This window comes from Macrosteles quadrilineatus, unplaced genomic scaffold (assembly GCF_028750875.1).
Source record: "Macrosteles quadrilineatus isolate MER2022 unplaced genomic scaffold, UCM_ALF_1.0 Scaffold_1__1_contigs__length_201487025, whole genome shotgun sequence".
Classification (NCBI taxonomy): domain Eukaryota; kingdom Metazoa; phylum Arthropoda; class Insecta; order Hemiptera; family Cicadellidae; genus Macrosteles; species Macrosteles quadrilineatus.
In genome coordinates this window covers 113,783,058-113,805,923 of record NW_026542594.1, presented here as the reverse complement: position 1 = coordinate 113,805,923, position 22,866 = coordinate 113,783,058, and the positions used below count along the sequence as shown (strand labels likewise).

The 22,866-nt window shown below is 34.8% G+C and overlaps 1 protein-coding gene across 2 annotated transcripts in view; it reads left to right on the top strand.

Annotated features, from left to right (window-relative positions):
• Nucleotides 1–22,624, top strand: part of LOC128983466 (beta-TrCP) — a 59,310-nt gene extending 36,686 nt beyond the window's left edge. The window contains exons 2-11 of one of the 2 annotated variants that reach the window (XM_054402773.1): nt 11,248–11,485; nt 12,033–12,219; nt 13,197–13,290; nt 13,937–14,107; nt 15,295–15,486; nt 16,249–16,511; nt 18,480–18,590; nt 19,012–19,090; nt 20,534–20,672; nt 21,646–22,624. In XM_054402773.1, coding sequence (XP_054258748.1) covers nt 11,248–11,485; nt 12,033–12,219; nt 13,197–13,290; nt 13,937–14,107; nt 15,295–15,486; nt 16,249–16,511; nt 18,480–18,590; nt 19,012–19,090; nt 20,534–20,672; nt 21,646–21,659 — 1,488 coding nt within the window. In that variant the 3' untranslated portion in view covers nt 21,660–22,624. Of the gene's footprint in view, nt 1–11,247; nt 11,486–12,032; nt 12,220–13,196; nt 13,291–13,936; nt 14,108–15,294; nt 15,487–16,248; nt 16,512–18,479; nt 18,591–19,011; nt 19,091–20,530; nt 20,673–21,645 lie in introns of both variants that reach the window. The other variant, XM_054402767.1, reaches the window with a different exon arrangement.
• The last annotated feature ends 242 nt before the right edge of the window (nt 22,625–22,866 follow it).

Below are 22,866 nucleotides of genomic sequence, written 5' to 3'. Positions count from 1 at the left end.
GTGTCCACTGAGTTGTAAAATCGGCTGTCATAATTTAGTTGCTCAACTATTTTATTATTTATTTCGTCACAAAGCCAAAACAATCACCTTTCCACCAAAAGGCTTTTCATGGTCTTCTCTTCTGGCAATATCTCGCAGTAATCTTTATTCAGACGATAAAGCTTACTTATTAGACATATGAGCTTCATCCCATAATATTTCTTTACAATTCCTGATATAAATCTCCTTAACAATCTGCATGAAACTGCACAAATAAACTATCCCATTTCATCAGCCATCCTTGTATTGGAAAGTTAACTGATAAATAAACAGGAAAAGTAAATATTTAAAGAGGTTATTGTTATAAAGACTGTTTTTTTTTAGAAATAAATCATATGTTTAAAAAACTTAACTAAATGTTCACTTATATATAAAAATGCATGGTAACTTTAAAGTCCGATGGGGCAAAGCACATTGAACTGGGCGTGACATCAATTATTCCATGACTTCTGCAGATAATTCCCTTTAATTTGTCACAACAATCATCAAAATCGGTTAATAAATAAAAGAGTTTTGCTATGCACAAGAAATTCCTTACGGAATTAGAATAATAGAAGATACCAATAATTGTTTAGAGAATACGTAATCTATTAAATAACAAAGTTTTTTTTTTTAACTGACACTGGTAAGTTTACATTAAAAGTTGTTTACAAATAAAACAATTAATAAGAAATAACTTTGATTTCCGATAACTTTTTACAAGAAAATCCAAAACCAAGAGATCAATAACCTCGGGATTGATTAATGCATTTAATTTGTCAGATGTACTATAGTTCTTAACTGTAAACGTTGGTTTTTGGTACTGGTTCTTTTCCTTAGAACCGTTGGTAGCTGCAAGAATCATTTTTACGTACCTCAACACATCACTGTAATTTACAAATTAGTTATCGTTGGTGTTGCACCTTATTTATTACAGCCGTATTCAATTTAATTGATGTCTTAGCTGTATAGGTTTTGCTTTTTCTGTCTGGATTCCATAATCTTAGTTTTTGCTAAGAAAATGATAACGCATTTGAGTTAAACATTTGTTGATCAAACCATCATGAATTGTTTACGCCTTAGTATTTTGATATTTTTCATTTTGATGTCCCTAGAGGTTAAAATCACTATTAGTTAAAATGTTTATATCCCTATATATTTATGTTTTGCTTAGTTTAAATAGTGTACTCTTCTAACAAAATAACCAAAACCTGTACCATCGGATGTTACTAAGTTATCAAAAGTTATTATCAATGATAATATGTAAACTAACCACCCTCACCAAATCCCAGAAGCGCAAACGCGCTGCTGTCCCCCACCCTTTCTGGGCACCCCTGGATCCCCTAAAATTAAATGAAAAGAGGCTTCTACCGTGGATTGTGGACAGTTTGTACAGTCCAAGGGCGAAGAGAGCAGTAGCAGTCTGACAGTAGAACTCTCGTCATTCACCTGTTGGGTCGATCACAACAACTTACCATCTTATAACTATATTTACCGTCGTATGAGTTAACAGTATAAGTGTAAATTAAGGAACGCGGCAGCGTTCCGCCCCGCCAAGTCCCCCAGCGGTACACAGCTGCTGCAGTGTATATATACATGACGTGACAAAGTGGCTTTTTTACTCGTCTATAGCTCTGAAGAAACAAAAGCTATTAAAATAATTGTTCATCTACTGGATAGGGGCAATCATTCTCAACAAAATTAAAAAAAAGAATTTAAAAAACGGTTGTGTTTGAGCCAAGAAAAACTAGTTTGAAAATTCACAAATTTTCCGTGTTCTCCTTCTTCTCCTTAAATGTTGACGGACCTACAGCCCAAACCACTGGCTCAATTTTAATGTTTTTTATGTTGTTTGAAAGCCCTTAGCGTGTAGATGTGCCTTTTGAGGGTCTCAAGTCGGTGCGTTGACCCATAAACCCTTGGCAAGCCCTCAAAGTACGAGTTTGGCCCATTTAAATAACATGGGATTAAAATCAAAACAAAAGAAGGACCAGCTGCGATTAAATCTTAATTAATTAAATGTTAGAGAAATTCATAGGAACAGCTGAAAAATTATTTTAATACTTTTATAAAGTATTTTTTTCAGGTATACTGAATGATTTGAACAACTTACTATATAAAATTACTTAGAGCAGTGATATTCCCCGATACTTTCCATTGAAAAATGCAGTGTACCGATGGTACACTGGTACAGCAGCTCGTCATTTTTAACAGTTTAATACTACTTATCAAAACATATGAAACCTAGGAACTTGAAACTTAGTACTAGTACGCTAGTACTAAGGTTTGTTCTATGTTTTGATACACTAAAACAAATAAAACGATCGGGAAAATCACTCTACATATGTTAAACAAGCAATTAAAAAGTGATATGTAAATTTAGGATAAATGAGTTATTCAATATTTGTTTTGCCTTATGCTATTTCTAACAAACCTAATTAGTTGGATTACATTTTTACATCTCTAATAAGGGCTCAATTTACACTAGTCTTTAGAAATACGGGTTTAATTATTAGAACACTTATGTAACATCAACACATTTTATGTTGTTCAAGATGAGCATTGATGAAATTTGAAACTGAGTTTAAGCCCAGTGGGTTTGTTAAATAGTAATTTTGGTACGTGTGTCAAAAAGTTTTTAATCTGTTTAAAGCAGATAAGACCAAAAATGTAGAATTTAGTTCTACATTAACAATATTATTGAAATTAAATGAGATGTAGTTGTGCCGTGGTCTATATACTGTAGACGAGCTGCTGTACCAGTGTACCATCGGTACACTGCATTTTTCAATGGAAAGTATCGGGGAATATCACTGCTCTAAGTAATTTTATATAGTAAGTTGTTCAAATCATTCAGTATACCTGAAAAAAATACTTTATAAAAGTATTAAAATAATTTTTCAGCTGTTCCTATGAATTTCTCTAACATTTAATTAATTAAGATTTAATCGCAGCTGGTCCTTCTTTTGTTTTGATTTTAATCCCATGTTATTTAAATGGGCCAAACTCGTACTTTGAGGGCTTGCCAAGGGTTTATGGGTCAACGCACCGACTTGAGACCCTCAAAAGGCACATCTACACGCTAAGGGCTTTCAAACAACATAAAAAACATTAAAATTGAGCCAGTGGTTTGGGCTGTAGGTCCGTCAACATTTAAGGAGAAGAAGGAGAACACGGAAAATTTGTGAATTTTCAAACTAGTTTTTCTTGGCTCAAACACAACCGTTTTTTAAATTCTTTTTTTTAATTTTGTTGAGAATGATTGCCCCTATCCAGTAGATGAACAATTATTTTAATAGCTTTTGTTTCTTCAGAGCTATAGACGAGTAAAAAAGCCACTTTGTCACGTCATGTATATATACACTGCAGCAGCTGTGTACCGCTGGGGGACTTGGCGGGGCGGAACGCTGCCGCGTTCCTTAATGTATCAGAGAAAAGAGGATTTTTATTTTAACTGTTAATTTTCTACAAAAATAAATAAAATCTAACAAAAAACCACTAAGTGGTAACACTTTCCCCGCCAAGTCAGCAATCCAAAAAAGTTAATAAATCATTACTTTTTCCGCCAAGAAAAACAATGTAATGTATGTAAGTTTGGCAACTTGGCGGCAGACTTTTGCTCGATCCCTTTAAAAAATACCATAAAACTAGTTTCATTGAGCAAGTATCCCTCCCATTGGTACATTGCTAGGTGAGAGCTTATTTTACAAAATTTGACCTTATTTGTGCCACATTTCATAAATTATACTTAGTTGGACTAATTAATTAGAGAAGTTGATTTGTGAAATTATCCACGAACGTAACTTAAATGAAAAAAACCAAGCAAAAGTCTGCCGCCAAGTTGCCAAACTTACATACATTACATTGTTTTTCTTGGCGGAAAAAGTAATGATTTATTAACTTTTTTGGATTGCTGACTTGGCGGGGAAAGTGTTACCACTTAGTGGTTTTTTGTTAGATATAAGTTTTCAGTGTTATTAGATGTATTGTTTATTTTCTTTTCCTAAAGATCTTGTAACAGGTTAACACAGATACAGTAACAAGATAATTCTCACAGTCAAGAAATCAGAACACTAATAATTTACATCTAGTTGATGTAAGTAGCCAGCAGTCATTAAGTACTGTGGTAAATCACGTTCTAAGTTAACAATCTCAGCACCTCAATATGATTTCTTTGTTGAAATTAATTTCAAATTTCAAGACGTACGGGATGACAGTTTTTCTTATACAACTCTTGTACTGTAAATGTAAATGGTTTCCAACTGTTTTACAGTAGTAGCCATCAAAAGAGTCAAATATGGAATATTTCTACGAATTTTATAAATTTAACCATTCTATAAAATTGACCAATAACAATTTGATTTTATGACTTATCTAAACTTCGTTTAATTTTTTAGATATCCTAGTCTAACTTTCTGGATAGCGAAGTAGAGATTCAGCTTAGGTCGGTATAACTTAGTATGAACTAGCTCAAACACTGTTTAGGAGCCACAATTAATTGTCCTGCAATTGAGTAGTTTAAGTTGTAACACTCATAATACTGTACTGGTAATCAAATAAAAATATTAAAATGGGAAATCATATAGTGACACTCGTGGGATGACCATTGTTTGGCCAGTTCAGTATTGCAAGGTGACGTGGCATCGGTCGATCATAGTAGGGGCGACGACTCGCCCTCCCCCACCAACCCCCGCCAACCCCCGCCCCATCACCTGACACTCTACAACATGACGACGCAGACTTGGATCTGGGGCCGTTTCATGTCTCCATGGGTAGGGGTTTTATGAGAGGTTTATAGGGGTAAAATAGGGGTTTCCATATTTTCTACTCCCTATAACATTTTACAATCACTTCCATTTTGTAGAGCTATAGAAACACATAATTTGCTACATAAAGCGGTGTCGTGTGCTTAATGGTTATGCAGAAAATTCCAAATATACTGTAATAATGAAGACGTTAGAACAAAACGTTTTAGACCTTAAAAAATAAATTATTGTAGTTTGATTGTAGAGTATTTGGATGTATTTTGATCAAATTTGGCCAGTGTATTTATTTAATATTAAACTATTTGCATTTCACTAAAAAGTACACTTTATTACCTCCCCTGTAGCACGTAGCAGCAAACCTACTTACTCGTTAAACCCAATGTTGTGTAATTAGGGGGAAATATTTTAGTGCAATTACTTGATATTCACGTTCTATGTAAAATAGATGATAAAATTACATTTTTATTGCCGTAAAACTATGATTGATTGTTATCCTTTAAGATTTGCGTTTGATGTATTTGTTGTACAAGTTGAATACACTGTTGCAGTAACTGTATCAATACAGTATTATGGGGCTAGTCTAGTCTGTGTGTCGCCAGCCGCCTCTCAGCCAGCCTCGGCTCTAACAGTACTGTTTGGACGCTCATAACGGGATTGCACATCTCGCTTTCCCTCGTTTCCCCGTTTGTTCCGCTCCCCCGGTCGCATGCTGAGTCTTCCTATTTTCTTTTTCATCCGTTTGCAATGAACCGTCGATTCGTATACTCAGTATCGGCCCGGTCTCGCAGTAGGCTTTAGTTTTGTTTCTTTCAAACACTTTCGATCTGCGAGATGGTTGCCCCGATTAGTGTGTGCAAATGTATTTTAAATTCGTCGAATGCTATGTCTATGCGTTGAAGTACGGAGTACCGGGATAAGTTTGTTATTGTGTCGTGCGTATATTGTGGAGCTGTTGCTGTATCGACGAATCTTACGTAAAAACAATCAGACTGCTGAAAGTTTGCTGTTTTTGAAATGGAAGTCTTGACCTCAAGGATAGGACAGGTGTGAACTTAAAGGTAACTTAGTAAGTCTCTAATCGGCGACATCATATAGCTTAGTGCCAAGTGCCATAGTATTGTACAGTAGTTATATAAAACCTACTCGTTTTATCCACGTATCCGTCAATGTACATAAACCTACTCAGTAGTCTTTGCTGATAGTTGAATTCGTAAGGTAGGCGTATATTTAGGGGATCGAACTTAACATTCGCCATTAATATTTTTTCTTTTATATAAATTAAATTAGAGTTTTGTCCGCACATTGCTCAGAATGATATATTTTTTGCTTATTTTACGTTTTATACATTAAAGAAGCCGAAACAAGTCTTATTTAAATTTCCGTCTGTCTGTCTGTACGGCCCAGAAGGCATTTTACGCGGCCTTCTCCTAAAAAAACTAGAGCATCGATCGGGATTCAAATTGTCTTTTTGTATTCACTGGATTGGCGAGAGTGTCTTTAGTTATTAAATTATGACCTCACTAATTTTGAAATTAAATAACTGAAGTTCAAAAACCAAATTATTTTATTGCCCAGTCTAAATTTATTAATATATTAGTGTGCGCCCAGCCTAACACTTCACCATGACTGAGCCTCTGATCCACAAAATAGATGGGGGTTGATTTTGGAAATTAAATAAGAAAGAGGGGTTTGTTTTTTGGAAATCCCAAAAATATGCAAAACTGGAAGCTTAAATACACGCTTGTACGGTATGTGTGAATGTCTTAATTCTTCGAAGCCAAGTGTTTGACCAGACTTTGGTATGCGCGCGTACCATGACGTGCACGATGATACTTAAAACCAGGACATTCCATCTTCCGGGAAGTCACCCCTGACTTTGGGCTTGGTACAATTAAGGAAATCTTTGGCGTAATAATGCACGACCAAGTTTGTTCGTTGTACAGAAGTTTATACGATCCCCATTCCCTTTCAAAAACATTATCGTCTGAACTAATTACGAATAATCATAGCAATCATATAGTGTACAGTTTTAAATAAAAAAAATAAAAAATTAAGTGAGAACGTTTAGCTAAAACTACCTTCCAGCAAAATAAATGCGTTCGATTTGATTAGAAGATAAGTTTTCATTCTATATAAGCCGCGTTTACACCAAAGTCTTCCACTAAGTTTTCCAATAGTGGCGGAAACTAGTTGCTTTTTCTACAAAATAAAGCGTCTTTTTCTGTCGTCCACTAGTGGAGAGACAAGTTTCCACTAAATTTTAGTTTCCCGCGGAGCGTCGGTAAAGATTAAAGAAAGTTTACAACAAAAAGTGGAAGATTATTTGCTACGCGCTTTGCGCAAGCAAATGGTGGAAATATAGTGGAGAACTGTCTCCTTAGGCCCCTCCACGCACCCAGAGTGTGAAGGCGGGCGGTAGTCAATTCTTTGGCAACAAGTTTTCCACTAGTTTCTCCTAAATTAGTGAGGAGCAACTTTTGGTTTTCCTCAAAAAATCTTACACTAGTTTCTTAAATTTGTTCAGAGCAACATTTACAGTAGTTGTAAATTTTTAGTTGTAAACTTTTAGCTGTAAAATTTTGGTTGTAAACTTTTTGTTGTCAACTTAGGTGTAAACGCGGCTTTGTTTTTGCCACATCTATCGGTTTGCTTCGCTCATCAATCGATGGATGAATCACAATGTATATTTTATGTATATTTATTTTTTGTATTTTCCATGTTACTGTCGTCCTGGCGGCAATTTCCATAAACTTTCACGTCTTATTAATGAAGTTCAGTAGTCATTGGTGTTGGCATCGGAGTGCGCTCAGTTCTCTAAACCTGTTCGATGTAGACTTCCGGTGGTCTACACGCAGCTGCGACTGCGACGAGAAACTTGTGTTTTCGCCAGTAACTCTCCCCTCCCCACCATTACCAACCTAACTGGCAACTGGTAGCGACATAGCAATCGAGATCAACGTGACAAATTACTCGTGGTGCTACGTTCACAAGAAGTTTACCACAAACAACTGTCATGCGCAATGTGCGTATGCGAAGAGCGATATTATTCAGGCGACTAAAAGTAGTATCAAAAACTTTGGATGTATGTGAGTTCCCCTCTGTATTAACGCTCTTACAACTGTATTCAAAGTGCTCAAGCAAACAATATATAGACTAATTCAAAATGAAAAATATTGTTTCGGAAAATAAAAACTATCAAATTGAAAACCTTTTTAACGATAGTTGGTGCTGCACTGGTACAATCTTTGTTTTGTATATAGCATTTCTGCACTTCCACGCGTGTAGATTGTCCTGTGTTGGACAATTAGCAAGACAGGTTTTCCTACTCACGGCGAGACGCGGCGGCGGAACCTTGGCTGTTCTGTAGGACCTCTCACACTCGGCCCTGACTGAGGCCCCGCCGCACACTTCCTCTTCCGTTCTTATACTTTGTCAATAAATCCTTAACTTTTAGCTCAACTTCTGATGTCACAAGACAGTAAAGTAGTAATATTCCCAGGGGTAAAATTAGCTAACACCGGACACGGAGAATACGTTTTGCACCCAAGTTGAACACCATACTGTTGATACTGTAGCCTTTTACTGACATTCGACCAAAGGATGAGCGAGTTATGTTAAGCGTTCACTTCAACGATGCCGCTCCCTACGTCAAGGAACATGGGACACTTAATCACGGGAAGTGATAACGTCGTGACGTCTAGTCACACGACTTTATATACGTACAAGTGTCATATCGACGTATAGTCACGTGACTTTTTATAAGAAATCTCATCTCAATTTTGGAAATAAAAATTGTTTGTTATTCCCCCTAAACATCTTTTTTTTAATTTTTGATCAGTTTGACTCGTCAGCTGATCGATTTTTAAAGGTGAATAAAAACATATTTTTAATGAAGGTTATACTATATTATTATATGTAATTCGTTTCAGGAAGAAACACAAAGAATTATTATGTTATTTGTATAGTAATAAAACCTTACCTAAATTTATGATCTTATTTATATAGGTTGTACTAAAAATTTTCATAATTCATACATATAAATTTCTTATGGGTCATAAAACATCACCATGATTGATGTATAACATTCATTATAGGTTATACGTTTTATTATAAATCTTTTCTACTTTTGAAAATAAGTATTGTTTGTTGAAAAATATTCAATACAAATTGAATTTTGTTTGTTTACAAAATTGCTCAGCAGCTGACCTCGAGTTTGTCACAGGCAAAGAAAAATATTAATCAACTATGCTTACCCAGAAAAAGTTTTACTCCTGAGTTAACAGGATAGCCAACATCTTTAACTTACATCCTTGATCAATATAAGTAAATCAATTAGTTATGGGCTTTATGTAAAATACTGGATCAGTCACTATCAGCCACAAAAATGACTGATTGGCAGTTCTAGGGTTAACTCGATGTGACGAGCAGTGTAATATGGTGCATTTCGTCACATGACTTAAAACAATGTTACAATTCGTAATATATCGTGACGTTTGGTCATGTGACTTAGTGGGATTTCACGAGCTGTAACATAGTGTGAAAATTAGTGACGTGGCTTAATTTATATAATTAGAGGATCAGTAACACAGCTTGACATTTATTTAGGTGACAATGTTACAAAGTTATATATTGTAATATTTCTTGACGTTTAGTCATGTGACTTAATACAATGTGACGAGCAGCAAGTCTTCTGTGACTTAATTTTAAATCATGTGACAAAATGTCATATTATAATGTAATGAGTAGTAAGCCTTGCATATTGTGACGTAAGACTACGGGATGAGACGTAAGCTATTGTGACGTGTGGTGAAGCTTCTTGACTTGACGTGACGAAGTGACAGAACGTGATGACGCATATTGTAATAAATGACGTCGCAGAATGAGACATAAGATAATGTGACAAGATGAGGCCTATGGATATCAAAATGTATAGCTGTCTGATGCTGCATGACTTAGACGTGACTAAACGTAAAGAAACAATGGTGATATAGGGTGAAGTCACCGGATGAGATGTGGGATGTGATGTTACATTCAATACAATATTTACTTGTATTGAAATGTGACATAGCCTATTGCTTTGCTGAATGGCCAAATAAAATCATTGAATCAAAGTCATGACAATAAATATACAAATGTAAGGTATAGAGGAAATCACATAGCCTGACTCAGATGTTAGCTGATGCGGTTTCATGTGAGATGACCTGAAGTGATACTACTTCACTTTGTAGAGTGATACTACTTTGTGGCTACTTTGTATGGCTGATTAGTGCTTGTGCAATTTGTTTATGTTCTTCTCTAATAGTATACTGTTGTATACTATTATTATTATTATTTACTGTGTTTACTGAGTTTTTGTCTTACACATGGAGTTGTAGTGAGTCCTTTGCAAGTACAATTCCCAAAAGGTTTCAGGGCTAATGTATAGGCTCTGTAATGAAACACAAGTGTTATTTTATCCCAGGGGCCTAATAAAACACTTAACACGTTCGCTACTGCAATAGTTCAAAATTGTCCATTCACATGGACCAGCGACGCACATATGCGACGGCCGGTTTCCACCCATAGACTGCTGTCGCATATATGCGAGGGCTAGTCACATTAAAATAGACTGCCGCCGCATATTTGCGTCGGGGTTCTAATGTTATTAAAATGCTTATATCTTTGTAGTGGTCTATTTGAAGGCACTGAATACCCTGCAGTGGTCTACAGAGATGTCTGACGCACAACTGCGTCGCTTGGTCTGTGGATATGATGATTGGTGACGTCATATAATAGTTGGAAAAACCGGTCTTTACTTTTCTGCATCATTGTATGTATGTATGCAGTATATATGCTGCATTATCCTATGTAGCTTTTATATTTGTTCAGTTATAAACTGTTCTTGAATAATCTGTTAATTTTTTCTTACTTTTACCTTAAAACACAAAAAAATGAACTGTCGCATATATGCGACGTTTAGTCTATTTTAAGAAAACTGTGATAATTTTTACTATTGTCTTCGCTGTAGACCGGGCGTCGCAAATATGCGACATCACAAAAGGTTATAAAAAATACAAAGAAACAAGAATAATTTATTTATAAATACTATTGTAGCGTATTACAATGTAAATGATCACTGTTTTACAGGTTTTCGCCCGTGGTCTGTGTGTATTGTTATCCAAGTGACAGCCGGTCTATGTGTAAGATTCAAATGTATACCTCGGTCTGTGGCAATGACCGTGGCGTCGCATATATGCGATGCTCAGTAGCGAACGTGTTAATCTAGCAATGCCGTAATGTCCACAGCTTATGGACTCTTATTTTATGTTGTTATTATTTATAGTTGTGCTATTGTCTATAGGTACTGTAGGCTCAGTAAAATTACATTTAAGAAGTTTACAGCAGGTTTAACTGAAATATGTATATCCATTGACCTAAAATTCTAAGAGGTCTAAATATTAAATATCTTTCAATTATGTTACAGTTTTCGCCGATGACAATACTACCGCCGTATGATCCCGCAAGGAAAAAAGAGACCCCAGGTACACCACAGTTTACATCGGAAAGAGAGACGTGTCTCAAGTACTTTGAGAGATGGAGCGAACAAGACCAAATAGAGTTTGTAGAACATCTGTTGTCACGGATGTGTCATTATCAGCATGGACATATAAACACCTACCTCAAACCCATGCTGCAGAGGGACTTCATTTCACTGTTACCAAGTAAGTAGCTTATTACACCTAACAAAAGTCCTTGGTAGGTTAGGCAGTTAAAGTAGGATTGATACTTCTACTCCAGTTAATGAAAGAAACACAATGGCGAATACTACATAAGAATGACTGTTAATATAAATATAGAGTTTTGGTCTGTCTTAAAGAGAGTATGCTATTTGCAATACTTGGTATATAATTATAGTCCGATTGCCTATAGGGGATTACTTAAGAGTGTAACATTTTATAATGGCTCAGACTGTCTTATACAATCCATACAGCAAATTTAGTAAGGGATGTTCTCCTGATTTGTATATAATTTGACTCTTTAATTAGGCTACTTAATTTTTCAGAATTTATTTGTGGCTTTAGAAAAAAACAGATTTTCAGTAAAAAAAAATGTAGTTCTTATTTTTAGAGATACTTTATCATAAACTACTTAATACATAGAACTGTATCTAGATCAAATTGCATCACCATTACTAATTTTCTCCCAAACAACTGATTAGGAAGAAGGTCATTACACATTTTACCAAAACAATAAATTTCTATTTTTCAGAAAAAGGATTAGATCATGTTGCAGAAAATATTTTGTCGTATTTGGATGCGGACTCGCTTTGCTATGCGGAACTCGTGTGCAAGGAATGGTACCGTGTGATATCCGAAGGCATGCTATGGAAAAAGTTGATAGAAAGAAAAGTTAGGACAGACTCATTATGGAGAGGATTGGCGGAAAAGAGGGGCTGGTAAGTGATATGTGGTAGCTATATAAGCAAATTTATAGCTTATTTATTGGTTGGAGGTCTGTTATTGATATCCAAACTGATGTAATCTTGTTTACTATTGTAATGTAGTTTTATGCTTTTAAACTGATCTGCATCTGTTAGTACTAACTATTTATTTTTACTGTAATACCGTACTGTAGTTGTAAGCTCGGTTGAGCATTAAAATTTTTTTCTACGGTTAATTTGTAAATCTCTGTCTAATCAAGATCCTAATAAATCTTAAGTTTAACTAATATTTATTCGTGTTAGTTTCTTCACTCAATAGCTTACGAAAACAATAGTGAGAATTTATCTACCTTTTGATTGGCAGTGATTCACAAAAACAAAAATCTATTAGCCTGATAAAAACAATCTAGGGGAATCTAGGGAAATTAACTATTTAAACATGAAAAATAGTCACCGGACTGTTATTTAAAGGTATGTTATTATTTATTTCTCATTATTAAATCCTACAACTCCTCCTGAAAATTCCCTTTGCTATCCATTAACAGGCTTTGTTAAGAGAATACAAAAAATCCTTACTGTATCATCGTGAAGAAAACAAGAGGCGCATGTAATAGCTAATTTACGATTATCATAACCTATTGAATTATTATTATATACTGCGCATCAACGTTTTTAGTTTTAAATATTACATGTATTTATTCTCTCCACATATTTATAAATTATTTTCTTCTTTTAGTGCGTTTAGAAATGTGGTATTTTAAAAAGTTTTTTTAAAATTTATAAATTATTTTCTACTCTAGTCTTTAATGTATAAATAATGTAAAATCTATTTTAATGGCATATTAATACATAACTAAAACATTTTTAGCTGTAATGAGATGTTGCTACTATTCTCATAATCATTTAACTTTATAATCTCTTGAGAGCTGAACCTACCAAAGTACAATCGTTTTAATTGTGTTGGTTAACTAACAAACTTAACCTTTTTACAGGATTCAATTTTTGTTCAAGCCTAAGCCTGGAAAGCAGCATCCAAATCACAGCTTTTACAGAACATTATTTCCTAAAATTATTCAAGATATTGAAGTAAGTATTCTTCTTTAAAGTTTCTAGTGTTTATAGTTAATCAAGTAAATTAATGCACTAGATGAGTTCCATTATGGGTATAGGTTCACAACTGGTACAACATGCAGCTGAAACACCCAGTTAAATAATCCTTGAGCAATCCAAGTTGATTTTAAAGGTGTACTACTAACTTGCTGCAATGCTACTAACTTTCTGTAATTCTGTTGGGTTTAGCTGATGAGCATGAGGCAGATTAGTGAGATGTTTTAAATGATCAGAATTCAAGTCAGTTTATCGTTTTCTGCAAAATAATCGTTTAGATCAGTGGCCAGGGGGGATTGGTAGATTTATCCCCTGAAATATCTGAGTGGATCCTGTTTTATGCTTTACACTTTACATTGTAGTATGAGGGCATCCCTCCCTGGGTTTAAACCCGCCACTGGTTATAGTTGTAGGCAAGCTAGTCACTTTTTCGCTATCAGGGGAAGACTATCTTTCTTATACTTTACACTTTATTTGTTACTGTACATTAATCATGAGAAAGCAATACGTAATTAGCTTTGCAAAGTCTTATTATACCCTTTCCACAATCTGAAACAATTAAAACAAGTTTTAATAAGTGTTAAAAGTTTTTATGACGCATTAAAATTTGTATTTGTTATTTTAGAGCATAGAAAATAATTGGAGGACGGGACAGCATGTGCTTCAAAGGATCAATTGCAGATCAGAAAACTCTAAAGGTGTCTACTGTTTGCAATATGACGACCACAAGATAGTGTCAGGCCTAAGGGACAATACAATTAAAATATGGGATCGCAATTCTCTGCAATGTGTGAAGGTAAGACATTCTAGAAATTGTTGTAAACATTTGTCTAAATTTATGTTTTTTTAGTAAAAGCATTTAACTTGGATTAAAAAATGATATAGGATGGAGAGGACCCAGCCAAATCATCTGAAGAAAGTTTGCAGATGAGTCACAGCACAAATAAACCATATGCACACACAAAAGACTTAATATTTCGCCTCTTTTAGATGTTTAACATAATAATAGTTTAACATAAGAAATCACAACAGCTTAAAAAGTTAATATTTTTTAAATCAATTGTAGTTGTGTTGACATCATTGTCTTCTGTGGTTCCCACAGTCACGGAAACATCATCATCTTCCCTTTTTGCAGCAAAGTAGGAAAATATCTTCTGCAGTTGTGTAGATATCATCAATGTCATCCGTGATCGCCGCAAAATCTTGAACATCCACCACAGTCTTGGAGACATAATTTTTGTCTCGCACAGAAACAGAATCATATAATCGTCTTTTGCAATCGCAGCGAAAGTGTTCAATTCTGATTGAAGATTCTTTGTAGACACCATAATAGACACATTAAGCAATTTCAATTTTTTCAAAATTCAAATTTCAAAGTTCAATTTTTTCTTGAGCTTGATCACTTAAGCTTTTGGACAGGCTCAGCTCAGCTCAAAATTCTGAATGGAGTATGCTCTATATACTGTAATACCTTGAGTTTTGTTGAAAGTCAAACTATCTAAGTACTTGGTTACCCAAATGTGGTGATAGTACCACCATTTTTGTATATACTTAAAGATGAGTGTATATAACATTATCAATGTTTAATTATTTAATTAATGTTTAATTATTATTATTTAATGTATTTAAAATGTAGGAATTAAAATAGTTTTCATTCCCCAGTGTGCCCACCATAGTATGGATACTATGAATACACCACCTAAACTTTCGATAAGTGTGCAAATGATTTTATATAACAAAAGTGATATAACAAAAGAGATGGTCATCACAGTTGTGTTGTTTGAAAGACAGGTGCTGACAGGAGAGATGTTGATCACTGTTGTGTTGTTTGAATGACAGGTGATGACAGGACACACAGGCTCAGTTCTCTGTCTGCAGTATGATGACAAGGTGATCATCAGTGGGTCCAGTGATAGCACAGTTAGAGTGTAGGATGTTGTGACAGGAAAGATTTTGATCACTGTTGTGTTGTTTGAATGACAGGTGCTGACAGGACACACAGGCTCAGTTCTCTGTCTGCAGTATGATGACAAGGTGATCATCAGTGGGTCCAGTGATAGCACAGTCAGGGTGTGGGATGTAGTGACAGGAGAGATGGTCAATACTCTTATACATCACTGTGAAGCCGTGCTGCATCTTCGCTTCAGCAATGGCATGATGGTCACCTGCTCCAAGGTACTGTAAAACCCTGCTCAAGGGGCACTTTGAATAATCCAGTACTGTATCAATATGAGGGATTTTTTTACAGATAATTAGCTTTACCAAAGTACCCCTTGAGTAAAGTAAGTAAGATAATCCATTTACCAAAGTTTAGACACAATCTATTAATTTTGGACATTTTGCGCTGAGTTTAAGTGCATTCAGCAAAGCCTGATTCCCTCAAATTCAGACATTTAAGGACAAAGGTTAAAAGGATTTGGCAATGTTTGAACCCATTTTGTTGAGGTCATGTGTACTCCAAATAATTGTATGATATTTATAAAAATAACATGTTGGTAACTTTTTGACTATTTTAGTGATGTTTCTACTACCCCCTAAAAATTGCTGTTTTAAGATAGTAATTAGTAAACTAGCAATTTTCTGTAATCCGGCATTGCCAAAGTCCTGAACGTGTACCAGGTTAGCAAATGTCTACTGAGCTGTATACTATCCTAGAAGTCATTATGTCTAATAAAAAATGTGCATGGTGTATAACTAGAGTAATTAATACCTTTTCCTAGGAAGTTTGAGCTTATAAAAATAGGTAATTCCTTTAAAGATGCTACAAAAACTAGCTTGTATTACCAATGATTACATTCTACTGTAAAAAGGTGTTGTGAGTGCCAATATCTTTTATAAGTATTGAATTCCTTTCACTAGATTACTTTATTTTAAAATGTAACGTTACACATCCAGGTTACAACGTTCTTCTTTCTTACAGTATGTTTGTGTTGACAGGATCGGTCGATAGCAGTGTGGGACATGTCTTCCCAGACTGAGATCACGTTACGTCGAGTGCTGGTGGGCCACCGTGCTGCTGTCAATGTTGTTGACTTTGATGAGAAGTACATTGTGTCAGCAAGTGGTGATAGGACAATCAAAGTGTGGAATACTTCGTCTTGTGAGTTTGTGCGCACACTCAACGGCCACAAGCGGGGGATTGCGTGTTTGCAATATAGAGACAGATTAGTTGTCAGTGGAAGTTCAGACAACACTATTAGGTGAGGCCAGATTGTTTGGATACAGTCAATAAGAAGTAAGGATGGACGAGATTGTACTTTTAGTTTGGGGTGGGATAGGACAGGAATTTTCCTTCTTGATTTTTCCCAATTTTCAGTCTTTGTCTTGTTGTTCTATAAAAAATTGGGAAAAAATAGACAGGTAACAAAATACCCCTGCCACAGCAAGCATACCTGTCGACTAAGCGAATTTCCATTTGTCTGGACTGATTTTCGATCAAATCTATTTAAATAACGTTAGGTTAAACGAGTACCAAGGTTTGCTGCTACAAGGAAACTAATTAAGCGAGTTTTTTATTAAAATATTAATAGCTTAGTATAAAATAAATAAATTGGCCAAGTTTAATCCAAATATATCAATAAACAAGCAAACTACATCATTTTACAATATTCTCCATAAGAATAACATGTGAATTTTAGATTTACAATTTTTGGAAGTTTCTCTGTTACCAATAACCGTACAAAAACACTTAGATATACTAAATTATTATTTTTTTAAGCTCTTTAACAAGGTCTAGAGAGAAATTGAGAAATTTTGTGTTTTGAGGGTCAAAAATGAGAAAAACCATTTTTTACCCAATAAAAGCCCCCGTAAAACACTGTTCCCATGGTCCGATCATGCTGGTTCGCAAACTCATTCAAGTTTATCCCGCCTTACACCTTCAAACCAAATTTCATCTAAATCGGTCAAAAATTACTCAAGTTATCGCGTTCACGGACGTATATATATATACATATATATATAAATCTATATATATATATATATACATATATACAAATTTGAACGAATAGTGTTTTTGGCCTCTGGGGACATCCAAATGAAAACTGTAAATCGGTCCCGGGCCTAGGTCTTACCGTGCCACCTACGGTAATAGCTACTTCCCTATAGGGAAATTCGCTAAAACTTATAACTAAATAAAATGAGATTCGTTATTAACAGTGAATTATCAGTCTGGTTATAAACCCCCAGAAGATAACCACAAACAGGTATTTAGTGACCATCGTGGCATTTTTGTATATGGTGTCAGGTTTCAATCCCTAACATGGTTATTAGTAGAAAGCAATATTAGCCTTGGTAACCATAAATCTTGTCATGTGTCCCAATCACAACGTCATCATGACTATAATCCGCCATTGCAGTGCCATTGTACCATCTCCCGCGATGACAGCACCATCTTGAACATCAGGACCAAGGCGCAACCTTCAACATGTCCAACATTCACGGCGCAATTGTGAACATGTCTCACGGTCACAGCCCCATCGCTACATGTCTTGTCTTGCGGTCACAGCACCTATGTCAACATTTCTCTCGCCATCCTCAACATGTTCTGTGTTCGCAGCACTTTTTTAAAATGTCCCAAATTCTTGGCATAATTGTCAACATGTCATGTGGTCACAGTGCCATTGTCAACATGTCTCATTATCGATGTGCAGTTGCGAAAATCTTCTGTGATATCAGATATCATTATTGTTCATGAAACCGTTGTGAACATCTTTTGAATTGTGGAGACATTATCATTTACATCCACTATACCAGCGATATTACCCGCGATCGTCGAGACGTCATCAAGTGTCATGGGTCACGATTCCATTGTCAACATGTCTCTAAGGCGTGGTGCAATCTTGAAAAACTCCCACTATCACGTCATAATCATCTACTGGGTTAACAAAACCATCGTAAACGTCTCTCGCAATTGAGGAGAACCTCATTATCGTTACCCAACTACGTTTGGGTGACACCTCCCAAGATTGCGGGGACATCATTATACGTTAGGAACAAATTCTGTTCTGAAAATATATAATTCTAGCTTACGGTGGTAGTTGGCCTAAAAATAGATGTCATATTACTAAAACTATCTTGGTATTGTTATTATTTATGGAAAACCAGCAATTAATTATTATTATTACTATTATTATTATTGTTAATTATTATTCTTGTCTGTCTTGCAGGTTATGGGATATTGAATGTGGAGCTTGTCTAAGAATTTTAGAAGGCCACGAAGAATTAGTGCGATGTATTAGATTTGATAGTAAACGAATTGTTAGTGGTGCATACGACGGGTAAGTAGTGCAATTTCTACAGACTTTTAAATTTAAAAAAATGAATTTGTAACTGATTTGTGTGTAAATATTGGGTATGTAACGTTAACTTTTATTCCAACTACTGTATATCAAATTTGAGAATAATATCATTAGAATATTTACTGTCACTGACATAATTTTCAAGTTTTCAACTTAGGAAGAGTGTTTTCCATTTTCGAGTATATTGTGTAAATCTGTGTTCTTGTCCCAGTTTGGACTCTTTCCCATAATTCCAAAAGCCTGCCACCTCTCACAAAAATAAAAAAAAACCTAGGCCCTTGTGGTCTATGTTACATCCCTAAGAATTAACACAGTTTTTTCATATAATTTAGTTTCAGAGCTAGTAAAATACAATAATTATGTTTTGTCTGACAAGTGAATGTGTGCCTGTGTGTTACAGCAAGATCAAAGTATGGAATCTAGTGGCAGCTCTGGACCCTAGAGCACCTGCCAACACCCTGTGTCTCCGCACTCTTGTGGTAAGGGCTCTCACTGTAACTGTAACACTATCAAATCCAAATACTACAAAGTAGACTCAACGTAATGTGGGGAATCTATGATTGCTAACACTAAAACTTGTAATTCGTTTTCATCACCTTTTTACAATAAAGTGGCATAAGTAAGTACATAGGCTTATCATATGTTAACATCTGTTATAAGTAAATTTTACTTACTGCCCTTTGTCTTGCAAGCAAAGAATCAAGCCCAAAATGTAATAATTATTAGAAACAAATTAGCATAATAAATCAGCTTGTTTAAGAGCAACCTAAGACTTTAGGCGAATCAAACTGTATTGTGGAATTTTGCATAAAAATCTCTGCATATGTATGACATGATTAATGCAATGAACACATTTAAAAAGAAACATTAGTGAAGTGTTGAATTTTGATTGACTTAAGAAGAATACATTTTTATTATCTGTGTGGTCTGATCTTGAGTTCTGTTCAGAATTAAGGCTGAACTGAATGACATCAATACTCAGTAGCTGTATACAGTTTAAGCGTGCCAATTTATTTTCGTTAAAAAACTAAAATTAAAGATATCAAAGTTTTGCAAGCTTGTGTGATGGTAACAAGAGACAGGACTATTTGCTTCAGTGATCAACATTCAATACGGTGATATTGTGACTACAATCTTGTGGTATCATCCTCCTCAATTAAGCCTCATGATCATCCCTTCAGATAGCAATAATATTGTTAAAGTACTGCTAAAAAATCCTCAACTTTTTATATCCAATCCATAAAAAATAACAATTCCCATAGGCTACATCTAATTTTAAAAAATTCATATTTCCAAGTTTTGATCATTTGGTATAAACACTATAATAGAGTGGGAGGAATGGCGTGTGTAACTAAATATTTTGCTCACTCTAATTTCAATCTCAATTCAGTGTAAACTACCATTGAATTTTTAATGAAATTAATTCAATAAATTTGAGATTTAGCTTCGACACGGTACTAAATTCAATGGAAACTACCAAGCTTTGCTTAGAAAACATAAAAGCAGGTGTTCAACAAAACACAATTTACTCCTTAATTTATTTTGAAGGTAGGTGTGAAGATTCTTTTGACAAAATGGAAATATCTTCACTTGTAAGGTTATGCTCAGTCAGAGATGTTAAATACGGAGTTATTGTTTACAATAACAATAGTTCCTGGAGTGATATAATTATTTTTGTCATCAGCTGTTTTACATCAAATTCTGATGAAAAAAGTAAAATTATATCAATCCAGGAACCATTCAGTCCATGCAACAAAGACAGTTTAGCGGAATAAATTTATGTATTATCAGCCAAATTTGCTACAGTTGTAGGTGAAGGGTCCTTAAGGCTCAAACAACATAGGCCTACTAAAAGTTGAAATAATGGCTTACATTTAAAACAAAATGAGATAGATTAAGAGGTTGATGGTCTGCCCCAGGAGCACACAGGACGCGTATTTCGACTGCAGTTTGACGAGTTCCAGATCGTCAGTTCATCTCACGATGACACCATCCTTATCTGGGACTTCCTCAACCACTCTCCAGCGAACATGATCAGTGACACTGCCTGTCCAATGATGGGTGAGTGAACATAATGTACATATTTTGACATTCAGGAATAATAATGGTATAACTCTTGCCATCCCCAACATTTTTAAAAACATCACCTTAACTTTAATTTTTCCAGATAGCCATAACCTTTTCCTGATGTAGTATTGCTGTATAGTTGGAGACATTTTCTTCATTACTGTTGAATTAACTTGCTTTGCCCATAAGTTTGTCTTGTTATAACTTCAAGTCAATAAGCTTCAAGTTTATAATGTCAAGTTACCCAGGACGGTTGGTTGCTGACTCACTAATCCTTAATGTACCAGTTTTATTGAGCCCTAGAGGGGTTTCTTCTGCAATTATCACATGTTAAGTTCATGTTTCCTACTAAAAATGGTAGCACTTCGGCTAACATCCTAGTTCATCGTTTGTAGGAATCTTCATCTTGTTCTTCATTATATAGGGCTAACAAGGATAATTAGTAAAAAAAAAAACAAAACATTATCTCTATTTCTTCTACTTGGTGGCATTCTTTGATTTTCCTTTGTTTCCTTTGCAAATCGGTTCTTTCAATGATTGCTCAAGAAATATATTACTGTGTCAATTCAATTTTCTTTTTGGCGATATATATCTCAAATAGTCCAGGCTTTCTCACTTGTTTCCATTGTAATATGTTCACAAACCCAAAATTAAATAGTAAATATTTAATTTCAACTAAGTCAGTGAATGTGTGTAGCACACGTTTCCTTAAATTGCAACTAAAATACTAACAGAATTTAAATTATCCAGCCGATCATAATGTGGACAAATGGCACTGGAGCGGAGCTCAAGTGACTTTAAAAAAAATTTAAGATAAGTTTGCACACCTACGCGACACGTTCTTGCCAATGAGACTAGAGTTGTCAAAATGGTTTAAGAAATGGTGGAGGAGTTTGGTCCACACATTTCGCATTGGCGTATTAATTATTTAGATTTCAATGCTTTTCACACATTTGTCTTGTTCCAGGTTATGAAGGCTAACCTCTCTTGGTGTTCAGCTGTGGCGTCCGCAGTGTGGCGTAGATCGCTCGTAGCAGCTTCGCTTCTCTACCCCGGGTAGATGAATATTCACTTTTGTTAGTTTACAATGACCGGTGCGTGTACACAGAGCCACGGTATGAGCCGTGTCAGGTCAAACTGTTTAAATCATCAGATTATTATGTTCCTCGATATTGTTGTAAAACAACTATTTATGACTGTATTATTTCACATAGGAAATCGTTTTATACCAGTTATTTATCTTGAAACTTGTTTTAGTTACGCTGTGTAGCAATATGTTGATTGTACATAATAGTGAGCAATGCTTAGGTGAATGGATGTAGTGAGAGCGAAATTGTTTGTATCTAAGAAATAAATTCTGATCTATTCATAAGCCGAAAAAATCTTAAGTTTTAAATAGTGCGTTTTGTATTTTTGTGTTAGTATTTTATATATTTTTTTTAAGTTTTTTTACGATGTGCAGAATTGTTTATTAGTTATCATCATCCATGTGAAATCATTTTATAAATTACGTAATGATTTAAAAAAGTTTTATCCTAATTAATTTATTATTCGTATAGTATATTTATACTTCCCATGGACTTTAAGTTAATATAGGCTATTCGATTTGTTTAGGGACTAAGAAATACATTTTTGTGGTTGTACAGTTGTTAATGTATATTTTGTTGGCTTTTTAAGTATACGTGTACATAATTAATTAAATTAAGTTCGATTGTGTGCAAAATAATTTTGTTAATTAATAATTTATTAAAAGTCGTTATTAGATTGGAAACGATATTTGAATTGTAATTTGTAGCAACTACTGATGTTTAGACTGTTTCTGTTGAGCACAATGATGGGAGCATTAACAGTACGGTATGTGATGTATTAAACTCTACATTGTATGCATAACTACGCAGTTCTGAACTGCATTTCGTCGATATTAAATGTACATAGAAGTCTCAAAAGTGTAAAACTCATTTATCCTAACCCACTTCTATATTATTTGTACGTCTTGTATTTGAACTTCTTACATTTAAATTACATCTGCTTTATTATTGTATTGTACTACGGCATACATTTAAAATCAGAATTCAAACTCATTATTATTAGAAATGAAATATTCAGATTGTAGTGATTTTGAAGAAGCTATTATCATAGTTTGCGTGGTAACACTTAGACCGAGGTCTTATTTGTTTTACTTGTTTTG